The sequence below is a fragment of the Prionailurus viverrinus genome, chromosome A1, assembly GCF_022837055.1.
Source record: "Prionailurus viverrinus isolate Anna chromosome A1, UM_Priviv_1.0, whole genome shotgun sequence".
In the NCBI taxonomy this organism is placed as follows: Eukaryota; Metazoa; Chordata; class Mammalia; order Carnivora; family Felidae; genus Prionailurus; species Prionailurus viverrinus.
This window is the reverse complement of record NC_062561.1, coordinates 19,159,171-19,181,367: the sequence shown is the minus strand read 5'-3', so window position 1 is coordinate 19,181,367 and position 22,197 is coordinate 19,159,171. Positions and strand designations below refer to the sequence as shown.

General features: G+C 38.2%; 1 protein-coding gene across 8 annotated transcripts in view; it reads left to right on the top strand.

The window, feature by feature from the left end:
• LOC125173614 (phosphatidylinositol 3,4,5-trisphosphate 3-phosphatase TPTE2-like) overlaps positions 1-22,197 on the top strand; it is a 171,052-nt gene that overhangs the window by 36,610 nt on the left and 112,245 nt on the right. For 6 of the 8 annotated variants that reach the window (XM_047872981.1, XM_047872974.1, XM_047873017.1 and 3 more), the window contains 7 exons: positions 6,514-6,567; positions 7,568-7,621; positions 14,121-14,174; positions 15,126-15,179; positions 16,092-16,145; positions 18,713-18,766; positions 19,558-19,626. In XM_047872981.1, coding sequence (XP_047728937.1) covers positions 6,514-6,567; positions 7,568-7,621; positions 14,121-14,174; positions 15,126-15,179; positions 16,092-16,145; positions 18,713-18,766; positions 19,558-19,626 — 393 coding nt within the window. The remainder of the gene's footprint in view (positions 1-6,513; positions 6,568-7,567; positions 7,622-14,120; positions 14,175-15,125; positions 15,180-16,091; positions 16,146-18,712; positions 18,767-19,557; positions 19,627-22,197) is intronic. The other 2 variants (XM_047873008.1, XM_047873024.1) reach the window with 2 other exon arrangements.

The following is a 22,197-nucleotide window of genomic DNA, read 5'->3' as shown; positions in this document are numbered from 1 at the left end:
CTGTTCTGTGGTATGTAGCATCATTGCTCCAGTTACTACCTTAATCTCTGCATGGGTGAAGTATGTGTGTCTGTGTCTAAATTTTTCCTTTGGCTATCCAGTCAGACTGGATTAGGAGCCCCCCAAACCAGTTTGACTATATCTTAATAACATCTTCAGCAACCCTATTTCCGACAAAGTCACATTCTGAGTTCCAGGAGATAGGATTTCAACATTTCAGTTTTGATGGGACTATATCCAACTTATAGTATGTGACAAGTGAGGAGAGACTCCTATTTGGAGCAAGGAGAATGATGGCAGTGGACTGGAATCTGCCCCATACCCTCCAGAGCTCTGCCACTATGTGAAGTGACCCTCAAACTCAAACGCACTACTATAGTGGATACAGCCACTGCCTCAGGCCTGTAGGGCTTGACCCAGTCTGAGAAGCAGGAGAGATGACCATGATGGGTGAAAGTAAGGAGGTGATGGAAGGACTTGAGAATCAGGCATTTAGATGGAGTAAGAGGGATGTGTACTTAATAAACTGAAGTTAAAGTGAAATAAATGCCACCACAAAAGGCTGTTAGTTATTGGGATTAGGGAAAAGTAAAGACCATTACTTAAACCTTGATGCTTACTATTTTCACAGTCCTAAGATATTAATTACCACCATACAAAGTCTCATTTTTTCTTTTCAATTTTTCAATTCCAGTATAATTAACATACAGGGTTATATTAGTTTCAGGTGTACAATATAGTGATTCAACAATTCTGTAAATTATTCAGTGCTCCTCATGATGAGTGTACTCTTAATCCCCTTTACCCCCCACCTACCTCCCTTCTGGCCTAGTTAGGAATCTGGTTTAGGAGTCTGATTATTTTTTTTGTCTCATTTTTCTTTGTTGGTTTGTTTTGTTTCTTGAATTTTACATATGAGTGAAATCATAGGGTATTTGTCTTTCTCTGACTTGTTTTGCTTAGCACTATGCCATCTAGATCCATCCATGTTGCAAATGGCGAGATTTCATTATTTTCTATCGCTGAGCAATATTCCATTGTGTATATATACCACACCTTCTTCATTCATTCAACTATCAATAGATACTTGGTTTTAGCCATTCTGACAGGTGTGAGGTGATATCTCATTGTGGCTTTGATTTGCATTTCCCTAATGATTAATGATGTTAAGTATCTTTTCACATGTCTGTTGGCCATTTGGATATCTTCTTTGGGGAAATGTTTGTTCATGTCTTCTGCCCATATTTTTATTGGATTATTTGGTTTTTGGTGTTGAGATGTATAAGTTCTTCACATATTGGATGGAGCCCCTGCCCTAGGCCTGAAGTTACTTGACCATATTTGATACTAACCCTTTATCAGATATGTCACTTGCAAACATCTTCTCCCATTTAGTAGGTTGTCTTTTAGTTTGTCGATTGTTTCCTTCACTGTGCAGAAGCTTTTTATTTTGGTGTGATCCCAATAGTTTATACTTCTTTTGTTTTCCTTGCCTCAGGGAAATATCTAAATAGATGTGGCTACAGCTAATACCAGAAATTACTGCCTGTGCTCTTTTCTAGGATTTTTATGGTTCCAGGTCTCACATTTAGGTTTTCAATCTATTTTAAGCTTATTTTTGTGTATGGAATAACAAAGTTATTCAGTTTCATTCTTTTGCAGGTAACTGTCAAATTTTCCAAACACCATTTCTTAAAAAGACTGTCTCTTTTCTCATTGGATATTCTTGCCTCCTTGTTGAAAATTAATTTGACTGTATTATCGTGGGCTTATTTCTGCCCTCTTGATTCTGTTCTACTGACCTATGTATCTGTCTTTATGCCAGTACCATACTTTCTTGATTACTACAGCTTTGTAGTATATCTTGAAATCTGGGATTGTGATACCTTTAGTTTCATTCTTTTTCAAGATTGCTTTGGCTACTCAGGGGTCTTTTGTGATTCCATATACATTTTAGGGTTCTTTTTTCTAGTTCTGTGAAGAATGTTGGTAATTTCATGGAGATTGCACTGAATCTGTGGGTTGCTTTGGGTAGAAATTTTAACAATATTCTCCCAATCCATGAGCATGGAGTATTTTTCTGTTTGTTTTTGTCATTTTCAGTCTCTTTCATCAGGTGTTTCATAGTTTTCAGAGTACAGGTCTTCTATCTCCTTGGTTAAGTTCATTCCCAGGTATTTTATTTTATTATTTTTGGTGCAGTTGTAAATGGGACTGTTTTCTTAATATCTCTTTCTGCTACTTTCTTAATTTCCTTTTTTACAGGTTTTATTTATTTTTGAGAGAAGGAGAGACAGAGTATGAGCAGGGAAGGGAAAGAAAAAGAGGGAGATACAGAATGCTCAGGCTCTGAGCTGTCAGCACAAAACTCATTGTGGGTCTTTGAACCCACAAACCTGGGGATCATGACCTGAGCTGAAGCTGGTCACTTAACTGACTGAGCCACCCAGGTGCCCCTCTTAATTTCCTTTTTGATTTTATTTTGGTTGACCTGTTTATTGTTTAGTAGCATGTTATTTAACCTCCATGTATTTGTGTTCTTTCCAGATTTCTTCTTGTGGTTGATGTGCTGGTTTCTTAGTGCTGTGGTCAAAAATGCATAGTATGCATTCAGTGTTTTTTAATTTGTTGAGACTTATTTTGTGGCCTAACCTGGGATTGATTCTGGAGACTGTTCTATGTGTTATTGGGGAAAATGTGTATTCTGCTGTTTTAGGATGAAATGAAATGTTCTGAAAGATCTTTTAGATTCATCTGGACTAAAGCCACTGTTTCCTTATTTGATTTTCTGTTTAGATTATCTGTCCTTTGATGTAAGTGGGGTGGTGAAGTCCCCTACTTTTACTGAATTATTATCAATTAATTTGTGTTTGTTATGAATTACTTTATGTATTTGGGTACTCCCATGTTGAATGCATACATATTTACAATTGTTATATCTTCTTGTCGAATTGTTCCCTTCATGATTATGGTAATGTCTTTCTTTGTCTCTTTTCAGTCTTTGTTTTAACATCTATTATGTCTAATATAAGTATTATCACCCCAGCTTTCTTTCCACTTTCATTTGTGTGACAAATGCTTTCCATCCCTATACTTTGAATCTACATGTGTCTTTAGTTCTGACATGTGTCTCTTGTAGGCAGCCAATAAATGAGTCTTGCTTTTTTTATCCATTCCATCACCCTATGTCTTTTGACAGGAGCATTTAGTCTGTTTACATTCAAAGTAATTATTGATACATATGTACTTAACTACCGTTTTGTTACTTTATAGTGGTTTTATTGTTGTATTCGTTTCTTGTCTTCCTTTTTCTCTCATGGTTAGTTGGATTTCTTTAGTGATACACCTGGATTCCTTTCTCTTTATTTTTTGCATATCTATTACTGGTTTTTGTTTGTGGCTCCATTAGGTTTATATATAACATCTTATACATATAGCAGTCTATATTAAGTTGATGGTTGCTTGAATTTGAACCCATTCTAAAAGCACTAAATTTTTACTCTTCCCCCACATTGTAGGTATATGGTGTCATACTTTTCATCTTTTATTTTGTGAATCCCTTAGCTGATTTTTATAGATGTACTTAATTTTACTGCGTTTGTGCTTCCTACTTGTCTTATTCCTGCTTATGATCTCTTTTTTTTTCACTCAGAGTCCCCTTTAAATTTCTTGTAGGGTTGGTTTAGTGATGTAGAATTTGTTTAACCTTTTGTTTGGGAGACTCTTGATTTCTCCTTCCATTCTGAATGATGGCCTTAACGGATAGAGTATTTTTGCTTGCAAGTTTTTTTCTTTCAGAACTAATATATCAGCCATTGCCTTCTAACCTACAAAATTTCTGTTGAAAAATCAGTTAATAGCCTTATGGGGTTTCTTTCGTATATAACTGTTTGATTTTTCTTTTGCTTCTTTATAAATTCTCCCTTATCACTACTTTTTGGCATTTTAATTACTATGTGTCTTGGTGTGGACCTCCTTGGGTTGATTTGGTTGGGGGTTCTCTCTGCCTCCTGGATCTGGATTTTAGTTTCCTTCTCCAGGTTAGGAAATTTTCCTACTATTATTTATTCAAATAGATTTTCTGCCCCCTTTTGTCTCTCTTCTACTTTTGGGATTCCTATAATGCAAATGTTATTATGCTTGATGATGGCACTGGTTCCCTTAATATATTCTCCTTTTTTTATTGTTTGTTTTTCCTCTCTCATGTTCAGCTTGATTGCTTTGTATTACTCTCTCATCCAGGTTGCTGATCCACTCTTCTTCTTCTAGTACTTATTTCCTCTAGTGGTTTTTTGTTTTTGTTTTTTGGGGTTTTTTTTTTTTGGTTTTTGTTTTTTTTTTTAGTGAGTGTGTGAGTGGCGGAGAGAGGGAGAGAGAAAGAGAATCCCAAGCAGACTCCATGCTCAGTGTGGAGTCTAATGCAGGGCCCAATCCCATGACCTTGGGATCATGACCTGAGCTGAAATAAAGAGTCAGATGCTTAACTGACTGAGCCACTCAGGTGCCCCTCCCTCTAGTGTACTTTTAACTTCAGTTATTGAATTTTTCATTCCGATTGGTTCTTTTTTAAAATTTATTTATTTTGAGAGAAAGAGAATGAGCACGGGAGGGACAGAGAGAGAGGGAACAGGGGATCCCAAGTGGGCTCTGTGCTGACAGCAGTGAGCCCAATGCGGGGCTCAAACTCACAAACCATGAGATTGTGACCTGAGCTGAAGTCAGACACTTAACCAACTGAGCCACCCAGATGCCCCTGATTGGTTCCTTTTTATGGTTTCTTTCTCTTTCTTGAAGGTCTCTCTGAAGTCCTACCTCTTTTCTCAAGTTCAATGAGTATCTTTATTACCATTACTTTAAATCCTCTTAGGCATGTGACTTATCTCTATTTTATTTAGCTCTATTGCAGTGATTTTTGTCCTTTTTTTTTTCATTTGGGACATATTCTTCTCTCTCCTCATTTGTTTAACTCTCCGAGTCTGTTTCTATGTGTTGAGAAAGTAGCTACATCTCTTGCTCTTGAAAAAAGAGGTCCTGTCATGTGCTGCAGTGGTGTCCCCTGTTCACCAGAACCTGGCACTTCAGGGGTGTCTTCTGTGTGTTACATGTGCCCTACTGTTGTGACTGAGCTGTGTTTGCCTTCAGCCTAGTCATTTGCAATGGCTCTATTTGCCTATTGTGGGCAGGGTGTATTACTTGTGTTGTTAGTAGGCCAGTCTGTGGCCACCATGGGCTTCAGGGGATCAGACCAGGCATTTGCCAGAGTTGCTGTAGCACCAAACTGCAGAGCACTCTGCCTTGTTGTTCCCCGAGAAGCTTTTGTTGGTGGGCTGGGCCTGCCCTGCCACTGCACTTGAACTGGTATGTGTGGTTATCTTTCCCTCTCCCCAGGGCAGGAGTCACTTTGTAGTGGTGCTGGTCAGTGTCAGGGCTGCTTGCATACTGCTTGTGACACAGCTTTGGAGGGACTCCTGCTGAGGATAGGTCTGCAGGAGAATGCGGGAGAGGGGTACTGGGTCCACAATGGTCCAGTGTGGGAAGGGACCTGCAGCCGCTCCTAGAAAACTCTTGTCCAGTCTGAGATGGTGGGGGAGCATCAGCAGGAGAATATGGTGCATGGCACAGTTAGCAAGCTAGGTGGAGAGTGTTTGTGCTGTACTGGTTCCTGCAGGTATCCATGTAACTTGGCTGAGAGGTGGGGAAGGGAAATGGCACCTGCCAGCACTTTTGTTCCTGGACAAGTTTCCCAAAGGTCCCTCTCCCTTGAGCACATGCTCTGAGATGAGTAAGTAAATCTTCCTGTATACCACAAGTGTTTTACAAACTGCTATGTTTGCACTCTACCTTGGGAAGCTGTTGGTTGTGCTGTCTCTTTAAGGGCAGGTACTTATTTCATATTGCCTTCCAGCTCTCCCAGAGCCAAGCCCACTGATTTTTAAAGTTCCAGGTGTTAAGTCCTACTGATTCTAAGAACTAGTAAGGTTGATACACCGCCCCCCCCCCCACCAGGTTTTTAAAGCCTAATGTTCTGGTGATTTGACTTTCCTGTACATGTTTCCCATGCCTGGATGCATGGTGTGAAGTCTTCTCTACCTTCTATGTGCCCACAGCATCCCTCCCTCCCATGAGGAGTCCTGTGGGTCCATTTAGCTCCTGACTGTGTCTCTGCCCTTCTTACCCTCTTTGATGTGGCCTATTCCCTACATTTATGAATGAAGAGTCTCCTCTGTCAGTCTTGGGTTATTTTTTGGGCTATTTATACTGATATGGGTGTTATCTAGGTGTATCTATGGAATGAGGTGAGCTCAGGATCCTTGTTTTCCACCATCTTGCGCAGAAGTCTAACACCTTATTTCTAATAAAAAATTATATACCAGGTTCAATTTACTGATATCTACATGAATGTTTAAAGACCAAACAGTTCATAAAAATAGAATAATTACAGTTATTTGAACAAAAAAAAATAAGTGTAGAATTATATGTGGTATCTGATCATGTACCTTTTCAATCCTTTAGCCCAAACCCTAATGAATTGACATCAGAAACCTATGAGGAAGACGACAATGAAATGTGAGCTTAAAAGGCATAAAGATATGTGTATATATATAAGTATATAATATATGCACACACACATACATGCTCCTGTCAACACGAACACACAACACTCATACACCTGCACACACACAGATATGTAACACAAAGAAATAGAATTTGTGAAATTCACCCTGAGAAACATCCAAAGCAATACAGAGTGTCTGACACTTTTTCTAAGTCTTCTCACATTAACATTGTAGATAACTATTATTTTCAGATTCACTTAAAATAGGAGCAGGTCATGAAAGGGATGCTTCTTCCTCTAAGCATGTTTGTTAGCCTTAGTGGGTAGCAGCCAAACCCTGAGGAAATTACCAGATGGCCTGTATATGAGACTCTACTAGGGTGAGCCAAGAGAGGAGAGATTGGTATTTGGAACAAGGAAGAGTCTACAGTGGGCGGCACATTGAAGCCAGGAGGAAACAATGGAGATAATAGACTGATGTGTCCATGACTCTCAAGAGTTCTGCTACTGTATTAGGCTGAGACTCCATCCTAAACCTACTGTTATACTGGGGGGAAGCCTCTACCTCAAGTGTTTAGTTACTTAGCCCTGTCTGGGGGTCTGGAAAGACAGCCATGAAGCATGAAGAGTAAGCAGGGGATGGAGGAAATTGCCAATCATGCCATTAGTTGGAGTCAAAGGGATATGTACTTATAAACCTATAAACTGAGGTCAAATTGAAATAAATTCTACCACCAAAGGTAGTTACATATTGTGTTAGGGTAATGACTAAGAACACTTTACCTAAGTCTTGATGTGTTCACTATTCATGGGCCTAAGATAATCATTACCACCATATAAACCCTCATTTCTAATATGAAATGACACACCAAGTTCCAGATTATTGATTTGCACTTGGACTGTTAAAACTCAACCAACTCATACTGTAGAATAATTGTAGCTATTTGAATGGAAAAAAGGAAATCTAGAATTACACATTGTGTCTGACTATGTACCTTTTTGATTCTTTAGCCATGCCCAGAATGAACTGACATTAGAAAACTATGAGGAATCCACCAATGAAATGTGAGATATGAATGTGTAAATTTAAAATTGTATGTATAATCTAGACACATACACACATAAAACAACAAAGAGAGATATGAGATTTTTAAAATGACAGGTGCGTCCACGGGGTGTCTTTTTTATTTATTTAAATTCAATTTAGTTAATATATAGTGTAGTGTTTGTTTTAGGGGTAGAATTTAGTGCTTCATCCCTTACATATAACACCTTGCACTCATCCCAACAAATGTCCTCCTTAATGCCTGTCACCCATTTAATCCATCCCCCCACCAGCTCCACTCCAGCAACCCTGTTTTTTTCTCTATATTTAGTTGTCTCTTAAGGTTTGCCTCTCTGTTTTTATCTTATTTTATTTTGCCTCTCCTTCCCCTATGTTCATCTGTTTTGTTTCTTAAATTCCACATATGAGTAAAATCATATGATTTTTGTCTTTCGCTGACTGACTTCTTTCGCTTAGCATAGTGCACTCTAGTTCCATCCACGTCATTGCAAATGGAAGCTTTCATTCTTTTTGGTGACTAAGTAATATTCCAGTGTGTGTGTGTGTGTATACCGCATCTTCTTTAGCCATTCATCAGTTGATGGACATTTGGGCTCTTTCCATACTTTGGCTATTGTTGATAGTGCTGCTATAAACATTGGGGTGCATGTGCCCCTTCAAATCAGCATTTTTGTATCCTTGAATAAATATTGAGTAGTACAATTATTGGGTTGTAGGGTAGTCTATTTTTAATTTTGGGGGGAACATCCATACTGTTTTCCAGAGTGGCCGCACCAGTTTACATTCCCACCGGGAGTCCAAAAGTCTTCCCCTTTCTCTGCATCCTTGCCCACATTTGTTGTTTCCTGAGTCGTTAATTTTAGGCATTCTGACAGGTGCAAAGTGGTACCTCATTGTGGTTTTGATTTGTATTTCCCTGATGATGAGTGATGTTGAGCATCATGTGTCTGTTAGCCATCTGGATGTCTTCTTTGGAAAAGTGTCTGCTCATGTCTTATGCCTACGTCTGAACTGGGTTGTTTGTTTTTTTCATGTTGAGTTTGATATATTCTTTATAGATTGTGGATACTAACACTTTATCAGAAGATTTACAAAAATCTTCTCCTATTCCATCAATTGCCTTATAGTTTTGTTAATTGTTTCCTTCCATTGTGCAGAAGCTTTTCATCTGGATGAGGTTCTAATAGTTCATTTTGCTTTTGTTTCCATTGCCTCGGGAGACATGTCTAAGAAATTGCTGCCACTGAGGTCAAAGAGGTTGCTGCCTGCTATCTCTTCTAGGACTTTTTATGGTCTTACCTTTAGGTATTTCATCCATTTTGAGTTTATTTTTGTGTGGTGTAAGAAAGTGGTCCGTTTTCATTCTTCTGCCTGTTGCTGTCCAGTTTTCCCATTCTTCAACTATTTGTTGAAGAGACCATCTTTTTTTCCATTGGATATTCTTTCCTGCTTTGAGATTAGTTGACCAGACATTTGAGGGTCCATTTCTGGGTTCTCTATTCTATTCCATTGATTGTTTTTGTGCCAGTATCTTGTTAGTATCTTGTTGGGAATTTTTGCATCAGTGTTCATCAGGGATATTGGTCTGTAATTCTCCTTTTTAGTGGGGTCTTTGTCTAGTTTGGAATCAAGGTAATGCTGGCCTCATAGAATAAGCTTGGAGGTTTTCCTTCTATTTCTATTTTTTTAAATAGTTTGAGAAGATTAGGTATTAATTCTTCTTTAAATGTTTGGTAAAATTCTCCTGGGAAGCTATCTGACCCTGTTTGTTGGGAGATTTTTGATTACCGATTCAATTTCTTTACTACTTACGGATCTATTCAAGTTTTCTATTTCTTCCTATTTCAGTTTTGATAGTTTATATGTTTCTAGGAATTTATCCATTTCTTGCTCATTGCCCAATTTGTTGGCATATCTTGCTCATAATATTCTCTTATAGTTGTTTGTATTTCTGTGGTGTTAGTTGTGGTCTCTCCTCTTTAATTCTTATTTTTTATCTATTTTGTTTTTTTCTTTTTTCTTCTTGAGACATCTGGCTAGGGGTTTACCAATTTTGTTAATTCTTTAAAAGAACCAGCTCCTAGTTTCACTGTTATGGTCTACATTTTTTGTTTTTTTCTGATATCATTGAGTTCTGCTCTAATCTTCATTATTTCCTTTCTTGTGCTGATTTAGGGCTTTATTTGCTTTTCTTTTTCCAGCCCTTTTAGGTGTAATGTTAGGTTGTGTATTTGAGACATTCATTTCTTCTTTAGGAAGGCCTAGATTGCTATATACTTCCCTCTTCTGACTGCCTTTCCTGCACCACAAAAATTTTGGACTGTAGTATTTTCATTTTCATTGGCTTCCATGTACTTTTTAATTTCCTCTTTAATTTCTTAGTTAGCCCATTCATTTTTTAATAGGATGTTCTTTAATCTCCAAGTACTCATGTTGTTTCCATATTTTTTCTTGTGGTTGATTTCAAATTCTGTACCACTGTGGTCTGAAAATGTGTGGTATGGGCTTGATCTTTTTGTACTTTTTGAGAGCTGATTTGTGACCCAATACATGATATATTCTGGAGAATGTTCCATGTTTTCTTGAAAAGAATGTGTATTCTCCTGCTTTAAGTTGAAATATTCTGAATATATCTGTTAAGTCCATCTGTTCCAGTGTGTCATTCAAAGATGTGGTTTCCTTGTTGATTTTCTGCTTAGATGACCTGTCCATTGTTGTAAGTGGGGTGTTAAAGCCCCCTAATAATATTGTATTATCAATGAGTTTCTTTATGTTTGTTATTAATTGATTTATATACTTGGGTTCTTTCAAGTTAGGGACATAAATATTTATAATTGTTAGATCTTCTTGATGGATAGACCCCTTAATTATGATTAGGGTAGACCTATTCTTCATTTCATGTTAGCCTTTGGTTTCAAATATAGTTTGTCTGATATAAGTAGGGCTACTCCAGCTTTCTTTTGACCTCAATTAGCCTGATCTATGGTTCTCCATCCCCTCACTTTCACTTTTAAAAGGCACTTTTAGACCTAAAGGTGCCTTTAGATCTAAAATGGGTGTCTTGTAGGCAGCATAGAGATGTATCTGTTTTTTTTTTTTTAATCCATTCTGATACTCTATGTCTTTTGATTGGAGCATTTAGTCCATTTACATTCAGGGTGACTATTGAAAGATATGAATTTAGTGCCATTGTGTTGCCTGTGGAGTTGGTGTTTCTGGTCATTTTTAGTCTTTGTTGCTTTTGGTGTTTTGTTTTGTTTTTCTCCACTCAAAGAGTTCCCATTCAAATTTCTTGTAGGGCTGGATTGGGGTCATGAACTCCTTTAGATTTTGTTTGTTTGGGAAACTCTTTATCTCTCCTTTTATTCTGAATGACAGCCTTGATGGATAAAGTATTCTTGGCTGCATATTTTTCCCATTTAGCATGTTTAATGTATCCTGCCACTCTTTTCTGACCTGCCAAGTTTCTGTGGGCAGATATGCTGCAAACCTGATTTGTCTTCCCTTGTAGGTTAAGGACTTTTCTTCCTTTGCTGCTTTCATAATTCCTTCCTTGTCTGTGTATTTTGTGAATTTGACTATGGTATTCCTTGGCGATGGTTGGCTTTTGCTGAATTTAATGGGGATTCTCTGTGCTTCTTGGATTAAGATGTATGTCCTCCATATTAGGGAAGTTTTCAGCTATAATTTGCTCACATAAACCTTCTGCCCCCTTTTCTCTTTCTTCATCTCTGAGATTCTTATGATACAAATGTTATTCCTCTTTAATAAGTCACTGAGTTCTCTAAGTCTTGTATTATGATCTTTTGTCTTTGTTTCCCTCTTCTTTTCAGCTTCATTATTTTCCATAATTTTATCTCCTTTATCACTGATTCGCTGCTCTGCTCTATCCAGCCTCGTTATCATGGCATCCATTTGAAATTGCACCTTGGTTACAGCATTTTTAATTTGGGGCTGACAAGATTTTAGTTTAGGAATTCTCTGCTGTCTTCTATGCTTTCTTCAACCCCAGCTGGCATCCTTTTAATTGTGGTTTTAAATTCTAGTTGAGACATCTTACTTAATATCTGCTTTGATTAAATCTCTGACCATGAGTTCTACTGCCTGTTCCTTCTTTTGGGGTGAGTTTCTCCATCTTGTCATTTTGTCCATAAAAGAAAAGAAAAAATAAAGAAAACAAACAAACAAACAAAATTAAAAACAACAACCACCCTAGATCCTGGGTGTGCTTTGGGTGGCTTGTTAGGAGTCTAGACCCAAATTAAAACATAATATAATGAAATGAAATGAAAACAAAGGATAAAATAAAAAGTAAGAGGATATGTATATATAAAAATGTATACATAAAAATGTAAAAAAAAACCATTTTTTTAAAATTTTCTTTTTTTAATGTTTATTTATTTTTGAGAGAGACAGAGATGGAGTGTGAGCGGGTTAGGGACAGAGAGAGAGGGAGACACAGAATCCGAAGCGGGCTCCAGGCTCTGAGCTGTCAGCACAGAGCCTGACGTGAGGCTAGAACTCACAAGCTGAGAGATCCTGACCTGAGCTGAAGTCGGAGGCTCAACCTACTGAGCCACCCAGGCAACCCAAAAAAAGTAAAAATTTTAAGATGAATTTAAAAAAAATAAGAAAATGAATGAAAAAAGTAATAATAAAAACATAAAGAATAAAAGTAAAATGGAATTTAGATCCTATGTTTCCTAGATCTGTTTGCCCAGTAGACTTGGTGCAAGTGAGTCCTTGGTGCTGGTCTTCTGGAGGAGGAGCCTGCTGCACTAATTCTCAGGCTGACTTGTTTGAGCGGAAATTCGCCTCTAGGGTGCGAGGGGGAGGGGCTTGGTGTAAGTGGCTCTGACCTCCACTAGGTGGTGCTGTTTTGCTCCCTGAAGCCTTTTGGCTCTGAAAAGTGGATTGAAAATGGCAGCTCCCTGCTCTATAGCTCTGGAGCTAAATGCTTGCGCCACTTACTCTTCAGGGAAACCTCACAGAAGAGCAATTAATCACCCTTCTTGTGTCCCCCGTTTTCATCAGAACCCTGCATTCACCCTGCCTATGTCCAAGCTTTTTTATTCAGGCTTACAACTGAGTTTAAAACTCCCAAATTTTAGGGATCCCTGTGGGGGCAGACCCACAGTGTTCCTCCGGGGGAGGGTCTCGCCAGGTTTTTGCCAGCCTGTGCCAAAAAAGCAGTGGCATGAATATACCGCTCTTCAGAGCTTATGTCAGAGCAGACAGCTAGCACTCCTGTTTGCTGCCCTCTGCCAGAGCGAGTCCCCTCTCTTATGCCTGGAAACAGCACAGTATGTTGGCATGGCGTGTCTTTCTTGTGCCCCAAGGGATTCTCAGACCACACTGTCACTCCTGGGATTCTGCTCCACTTCACCACTTGAGCACCTTTAAGCCGGGCACTTCCTCCATGGTAGCAGACTGCTAAAAGTTGAGATTTTGTGTTCCGCTATTTATACTACTTTGCAGTAGCCTCTCCAAGCAGGATCCTTCCCCAAGCTGTACCCAGAACAACAGCTCCCCCATTAAATTCTCCACGACTCCTACCTCCTAAAGGGTGGTCACTTTTCCACTTGTAGTCTCGCGATTTTTGTTCTCTCAAACCTCTGTTTGATCTCTTTGGTCAGAATGATTTGATAAATATCTAGCTGTGTTCAAGGGACTAGACAAGCTTGGGGTCTCCCTAATCATTCCTCATCTTAACTCCTCCCTGGAGTGTCTTCAATATGGCTTCTAAGTTCTCTCACTGTAGTATATGTAGGTAATTTTCTATCTTTTTTTTTTTTTTTTTAGATTTAGTTGAATAAAAGGGGAAGACATAAGAGGGGTACTTCTTACCCTGAGTGGATTTGTTTCCCTTTCTAGCAGCCAAACCTTAGATGAAAGTCAGGAGAAGAGGGAAGGGCCTCAGAACCAGGAATTTAAATGGATAAGAGGGATGACTGCCTCCAAACTGAAGTTGAATTTGAAATAAATTCTACTACAAAAGGCTGTTACACACTCAGTTTAGAGTGGCAGTAAAGAACTTACAGATTGATGCATTATTTATAGACCTAAGGTAGTCATTAACATCTCATATAAAGCCTCATTGCTTTCTTTCTTTTTTAAAATCTTTTTAATGTTTATTTTTGAGAGACAGATAGAGATGAGAAGGGGAGGGGCAGGAGAGAGTGGGAGACACAGAATCCAAAGCAGGCTTCACGCTCTGAGCTGTCAGCACAGAGCCCATTGCTGGGCTTGAACTCACGGAATCATGGGATCATGATCTGAGCCAAAGTCAGACGCTCAACCAGCTGAGTCACCCAGGGGCACCCCAAGCCTCATTTCTACTAAAAAAAATGACCTACCAGGTTCAATTAGGTGGTAAATACATGAATTTTTAAAGACTGACCATTTCATAAGTATAGAGCAATTATAGTTATTTAAATGAAGGAAAGTCAGTCTGGTATTACACATGGTGTCTGATTATGTACCTCTTTAATCCTTTAGCACGGCCCTGACTGAATTGAAATCAGATGGCTATGAGGAATTCACCAGTGAAATGTGAGATATAAATGAATAAAGATAAATATATATTTATATGCACATATGTATGTATACATTTATATGCACACAGACACACAAAGACACGTTCAAAAACAAATACTATGAGCGAAAGGGATAAGGTTTCCAAATGCATTCTCAGGATCATCCATGACAATACGGTGTCTTTGTTTCTGAATCTTCTCACTGTCGCACCTGTAGGTAACTTCCTATCTTTTTGGATCTGTTTGGATCAAAGAGGAGCAGGTCCTAAGAGGAATCCTTCCTCCTCGTAGTGTCTAGAAGCCAAAACCTTTGAAAATTTCCAGCGTGCCTATGTATGAGTCTTACTAGGCTGGGTAAAGAGGGAACAGAATCCTACTAAGACAAAAGAGGAGGTGCCAGTAGCCAGGGGACAGAGGAGCCCTCAGCAGAAAGAAAGGTGCTAATTGAACCTGGATCGTTCGCCCTCCAAGAGTTCTGCCACCATATGAGGCTGCTGTCCCAGATCCAAACCTACAGTCACATGGAGGGAGCCCCTGCCTCAGGCCTGCAGTTACTTGACACTATCTGAGGGCAGAGAAGGCAAGAGTGGTAAAAGGAGATGAAGGAGGGACTTGAGAAGCAGAACATTTGGGAGGGAAGAAGGATGTATACTTGCAAATTGAGGTTGAATTGAAATAATTTCCACCATGAAAGGCTGGTACACACTGAGCCAGCATCAGTAGAAAAGATCTGTACTTAACTCTTGAATCACTCATGTTTTTGCTAGGTCTAAAATACATATTGCAAACATATCAAACTTCATTTCTAGGAAAAAGGAGATATTGGGTTTCAAATAACTAATTTGCAGGCAAATTTTCTAAGTATCAACCAGTTTATAAGTTCAAGAGTAATTGTAACCAATTTGAACTAAATCAGTAAGTCTAGAAGTCATGTGGTATCTAACTATGTCTACTTTTAATCCTTTAGAACTGCCATGAGTGAATGGACAGCAGTATCCTCCAATGGACTCTCCAATGCAAAGTGAGCTATGATGAATACATACATAAATATGTGTCTGTACGCACACATATTGGGATTTGGGATGGGATTTGGGATGTTCACTCCCCGTGGGGATACACAGTTCTCTTGATATTGTTTGTAAAGTCTTCTCATGGTAAGCTTCTATATGTAATATAGAATCAAGGGTTTTTGAATCAAGGTAGAAGAAAGATGAACGGGTCATAGAAGGAGTTCTCTCACCCCCAGTCTTCACCCTCGGTTATGAGCAGCCAAACTGATAGGAAATTTTCAGATTGCCTGTGTCTGAGTCTGTACTAGGGTAGGAAAGAGAATACTAGTAAATTATAAACAGCAAACATATGGGGGGACAGGATGCAGAGGGTGCCTCAGCAGAAAATAATTGAGCCTATAGACTTGGATCTGTGTATGTTTGCCCCCATTTGCAGCTGGGGGGTGCCCCAAGCCCAGACCTACCATCATATTGGATAGAGCCATTGACTCAGACCTGTAGTGATCTGATATTAGCTGAGGGGCAGGAAAGACATCCATGATTCCTAAAAAGCACAGATGGGTTGGAAAGACTTGCAAATGAGGAAATTAGATTGGTCAAGAGAGGTGTATTCCTACGCTGAGGTAAATAAATAAATCCCACCCAAAAAGAATGTTACACATTGAGTCAGATTCAGTAGTAAAGAACTATACCTAAATCTTGAGTCATTAATTTTTTTGACAGGTGCAAGGTATTCATTACAAAGACAAAAAGCCTCATTTCTAGGGGGAAACGACATACCAGGTTTCAAATAACTGATTTATATGTAAATTTTAAAAGAGTTAACTATCTTGTAATTTGGAGAGTAATTTTAACTAACTGACCTGTAGTATTTAATGTAGAATATCATGTAGTGTCTGACTCTGTCCTATTTTATCCCCTAGCATTGCCTTGAGTGAACTGACAACAGTAACTTCTGGTGAAATCATCAACGAAATGTGAGATATAAATAGAGATGTAAACAGAACTATACATGTATAAAGACACATATGGAGACGGTGGGAGGGAGAGAGACTGAGATTTGGAGGTTCATTTTCAGGAGCATTCAAGACATTACAGTGTCTTTTTTTTTTCCTTCTGTGTCTTCCTTGTTTTTTCTTTTTTTAAATTTAAATCCTAGTTAACATATAGTATAATAATGATTTCAAGAGTAGAATTTAGTGATTCATCACTTACACATAACATCCGGTGCTCATTCCAACAAGTGCCCTCCTTAATGCTCATCATCCATTTAGCCCATCCCCCACCCAACACCCCACCAGCAACCCTCAGTTTGTTCTCTGCATTTAAGTCTTTTGTGGTTTGTGTCTCTCTCTCTGTTTTTATCTAATTTTTGCTTCCCTTCCCCTATGTTTATCCGTTTTGTTTCTTAAATTCCACATGAGTGAAACCATATAATACGTGTCTTTCTCTGACTTATTTCAATGAGCATAATACACCCTAGTTCCATCCACGTTGTTGCAAATGGCAAGATTTCATTCTTTTTGGTCACTGAGTAATATTCAAAATATATATATATATATATATATATACACACATACATACATATATATGTGTGTGTGTGTGTGTGTGTGTGTGTGTGTGTGTGTGTATATATATATATATATATATATATATATATATATACCACACCTTCTTTATCCATTCATCAAACAGTGGACATTTGGGCTCTTTCCATGCTTTAGCTATTGTTGATAGTGCTGCTATAAACATTAGGGTACATGTGCCCCTACGAATCAGCATGTTTGTATCCTTTGGATAAATACCTAGTAGTACAACTACTGGGTTGTAGGGTAGTTCTATTTTTATTTTCTTGAGGAACCTCCATACTATTTTCCAGAAGACACTGAGAGTCTTTGACACCATTTCCAAATTACTGTGGCATACGAAAGTGACTTTGTCTCCAGTTTAGACAGAGTTGGATAAAAGAGAAACAGGTCATGAGGGGATGCATCTTATTCCTCTCCTGTTTGTCAGCCTTAGCCAGTGGCTACCCAAACCCCTAGGAAATTGTCAAAATGCCCCATGTATGAGACTCTAACGGAAGCGGAACAAAGGGGCACCTGGGTGGCTCAGTCAGTTAAGCATCTGACTCTTGATTTCTGCTCAGATCATGATCTCATGGTTCCTGGGATTAAGCCCCGTGTTGGGCTCTGCACTGACAACATGAAGTCTGCTTGGGATTCTCTGTCTTTCTCTCTTTCTCTCTTCTCCTCCCCTGTTCATGCTCTCTCGTGCTCTCTTTATCAAAATAAATAAATAAGCTTAAAAAAATAAAGTAGAACAAGAGAGGAGATAAACCCATTTTGGAGCAAGGAGAAGATTCAGGAGTCAAGAAAATGTGCACAAACTTGATTTATTAAGTTTTTGTCCACAGGAGTAAGAGTCTCATTTTAAGCATATAAAGCCTCATTTGTAGGGAAACATTGAATGCCAGGTATCAAAGGCTGATTAAATTGTTTTTAATCCACTTGAGTACAAATTGTAGCCAAATTGTACCTAATTTTCATATAAAAATTAAACAAATCTAGAGAGACACGTGAAGTCTTAAAATGTGCATTTTTAATCCTTTAGCAATGACCCAAGTCAGGGGAAAAAAGTAACTGGTGTTGACCCTTTGATGAAAGGTGAGATATAAATACATGGAAATAGAGGAAGGGAGATACTGAGATTTGTGAAGTTCATTCAGGAAAGTGCTCTCATGACAATACACAGTTTCTTTGACACTTTATCTCAAGTCTTTGCAAGCTTCAGAATGTAACTTTCTTTTCTGGGTCTATTTGGGGCAAGGAGACCAGGTCATAAAAGGAAATAGTCTGTTACTTTTTGTAGCAGCCAAAACACTTAGGAAACTATGAAATTGCCCAGGTGTGAGATGACATACCCCCTGAGTGTATGGGGCCAAGAGAGGACAGAATTGAATTTGGAGCAAGGAGGAATCAGCAGTGGACAGGGAGCAGAGGAACCCTCAGCAGAAAAAAATGGAGCTCGTAGACCCTGGATATGCCTCTTACCCTCCAGAGTGCTGCCACCATGTGAGGTGGTACCCCAAACCCACTATCACACTGGAGGCAGCCCCTAACTCAGGTCAGGAGGTATTTGATCCTTTCTGAGGTGCAGGAAAGACCTCTATGATTCTTGAAGGGTTAATAGGTGGTGTAGGGAGTTAAGACAGAAAATTACAAGGGCAAGCAAGATTAGTATCTACAGACTGAGGTTGAATTTGAAGCAAATTTAACCACAAAATGGTATTATATTTGGGGATTAAAAGAAGTATACATAAACTTGATTTTATTAATTTTTTCTACAGGACTAAGATTTTCATTACAAACATGTAAAGTTAGTTTCTAGGGAAATATTATATACCTGGTTTCAATGAACTGATTAGGATGTTATATTCTTAGGTCAGCCAGATTATAAATCTAGAGTCATTGACACTAATTTGCATTTAAAAATAAGTCTAGAAAGACATGGAGTCTTACAATGTGCATTTTAAATCCCTTAGCTATGACTCAAGTGAGTTGAAAAGAGTAACCTGTGTTAAAGCGCCCAAGGAAAGGTGAGATATAAATATATACAGAGAGAGGAAGGGGGATACTAAAGTCTATGAGGTCAAATTAGTTATGAAGTCCTTGTTTCTAACAATTATGTACATCCTATCCAAGTTATCCATGATATGTGAAGAGTAGAAGGTGGTGGGAGGGACTCAGATTCCAAATAACTAATTGACATATTTTTAAGAGTTCAATTAGTTTATATATTCTATAGCAAATGTATCAATTTCAACCAAAAAAAGTAAGTCTATGAACTCACTTAGCTCTATGTACATTTTTAATCCTTCACACTGACTTGAATAAAGTGGCATCGGAAGTATTTGACTACTTTGATATATTTTACCTCTCAACGATGGTGCATTAAAGACTACTGATGTCATTTATTTGGATCAGTGATATATATATATATATATATATAGAGAGAGAGAGAGAGAGAGAGAGAGCGCACACCCAAGAAAGACAGACAAAGAGGGTGAAAGAGGCAGAAGACAGAAAGGAGACAAAGTGGGGGGTGGGGGAGGGAAGGGGAAGGAGAGGGGTAGAGGGTAGGGATGAGGGAGAGACGGGATGGGGGAGGGGAAGAGAAAACTAGAGAGATTTGGAAGTATCCATGAGAATACAGTTTTCTGGACAATAAGTCTAAAATTCTTCCTAAAAATTTAGGCCATCCAGTGAGCTAAGTCATGTTTGCTATATCCTTTAGATTCAAGGAATTCTAGTTCAAATACATTTTCACATCGCTTGTCCATGTAGCAAAATTCTAATGACATGTTTTTGCATTTGTTGGTGGTTAAAGTATAATGGAACGACTCTCCAGGTTCCATGATGATGATGATGAAGACATTGGCTTTCTCAATTCATATGAGTAAGTCAGTTTGAAGTTTGGAGGAGGGGGGTCATCAGTGGATCTCTTATCTTTGCAAAGGTAGAGCTTGTGTTGAGGCAAAAGAGAAGAACTATGGAAAGGTATCAAAATGTTTGAGAGGGAAAGTACACAACAATGACTCAACTTCAGTTTGCAGATAAGTACCATGCTTGAAAGAATTATTTTCACACATTCACAAATAAATGTTCATCTAGTTAAAAAATGTGAAAATATTCTGAATAGACACTAATTTTATTATAAAGTTTCTTCTTAACAGAGGATTGCAGAATTCTACTTATTCCTTAGTTGTGTTCCTTTCTTAATTTTTTTTCTGGATATATTCTGGTTCCCAGTTTTGTTAATTTTGTCTATGAGCAAATGGGACCCAGAACACAAGTGAACACATTTTTCTGATTAAAGGCCTCTTCATGCTCACTGGAATTTTGTTAATTTTGACTTGTTTCTGAGTAATCTCCCTGAGAGGAAGTACTTCCTATTGCACTTGACCTGAAGGCATTTTTACTATGTACCCATGGCAAGGTAACAATACGTTCTTAGAATCACATGTGTTGGAACTGCAGAAATATTCATGAGATTTTTCTTCTGCTTTCCTCTTGGCCACTTATTTGACCATTTAGCAGCTTGTGCCAATATGTTGGAGAGTGAGTAGTGCTGAAGAGGAAATTAACTGGTCACTGCTGGAATTTGTTTGCTATCTAGACAAAGATTACATGGACAATAAGGGGGAAACTAATGAATCCAAATAGTACTCCAGGCTACCCATGAATTCATTTCCATTTTCTACGACTTTTTATCATGGGCCATTACTGAAGAGTAAACTCTGCTATTTAATTAAATTTTAGGTCTTGATATTAGCTATACATTTTCTGCAATAAGACTGCCCAGGACTGAGGCAAAGTTTTTTAAGTTTTTAATTCCACTGTAGTTAACATATGGTGTTATATTAGTTTCAGGTGTACAATACAATGATCCATCAATTCCATACATTTCTCTATGCTCATTATGACAAATGCACCCCTAATCCCCATCACCTATTTAATTCATCCTCCTACCCACCTCCCCTCTGGTAACCCACCTCCCCTCAGTTAAAAGTCTGTTTGCAGCCACTGTGGAAAACAGTATGGAAGTTTCTCAAAAAGTTAAAAATAGAATTACCCTATGACCCAGCAATTACGCTACTGGGTATTTACCCAAAGAATACAAAAACACTCATTCAAATGGATACATGCACCCTTGTGTTTATAGCAGTGTTATTTACAATAGCCAAATTATGGAAGTAACCAAAGTGTCTATTGATTGATGAATAGATAAGGAAGATGTGGAAGATACACACAAACACACACACACACACACACACCCCTACCTAATATGAATATTATTCATATTATTATTATTCATATTATTCAGCCATAAAAAAGAATGAAATCTTCCCATTTGAATGACATCTTGACATTCCCATTTGAATGAAATCTTCCCATTTGAATGATGGAGCTAGAATATAATGCTAAGCAATGTAAGTCAGTTAGAGAAAGACAAATACCATACAATTTCACTCCTTTGTGGGATTTAAGAAACAAAACACGCAAAGGGGAAAAAAAGAGAGGGGCAAATTTTGAATAGACTGAGCAAGGCAAGCATTTCCTTCTTACCTCCTCCAAACAAAATAAAGTGGGGTTTTGTTTGTTTTGTTTTTTAAATTGCAAACACTTATTGCATAGATACTGGTATTTGCATTAATCCCTGTGAGATACACTGGTGTTTTCAGCCAGGGAGGTGTTATTAGATTTGGAGTAGGAGCTGAAATTAATGCTCGGCTTTGGCATCTAAGATTCACCTGGCACTTGGGAACTCACTAAATCTCTTTAAACTTTAGATCATCCATCTGTAAACTGGTACATTTCTATTTACAGTACCTATCTACTGGGTGTTACATAATTAAAAACTAATAATAAAAGTAAATAATAGGTGTAAAAGTGTTTTTAAAACTAAAGCACCATGAATAAGTTGTATGCTAAAAGCCAAAAATAACACAACAGAAGTTCTCTTAGGAAAATCAGAAAATACAGGCAAACAATAAATCTACCCATAAATAGTGATTCTTAATTTCTGAAACCTGTTATTTTAGGTTCTTTATACATGTTTTGTTTATGGATAAGGTATCATGCTTACATTCGTTTTTTATTAAGTTTTTTAATTTCAATGTACTTAACATACAGTGTTATATTTCGGGTGTACAATATAGTGATTGAACAGTTCTATATATTACTCAGTGCTCATCATGATAAGTGTATTCTTTTTTTTTTTTTTTTTTAAATTTTTTTTTTTTCAACGTTTATTTATTTTTGGGACAGAGAGAGACAGAGCATGAACGGGGGAGGGGCAGAGAGAGAGGGAGACACAGAATCGGGAACAGGCTCCAGGCTCTGAGCCATCAGCCCAGAGCCTGACGCGGGGCTCGAACTCGTGGACCGCGAGATCGTGACCTGGCTGAAGTCGGACGCTTAACCGACTGCGCCACCCAGGCGCCCCGATAAGTGTATTCTTAATCCC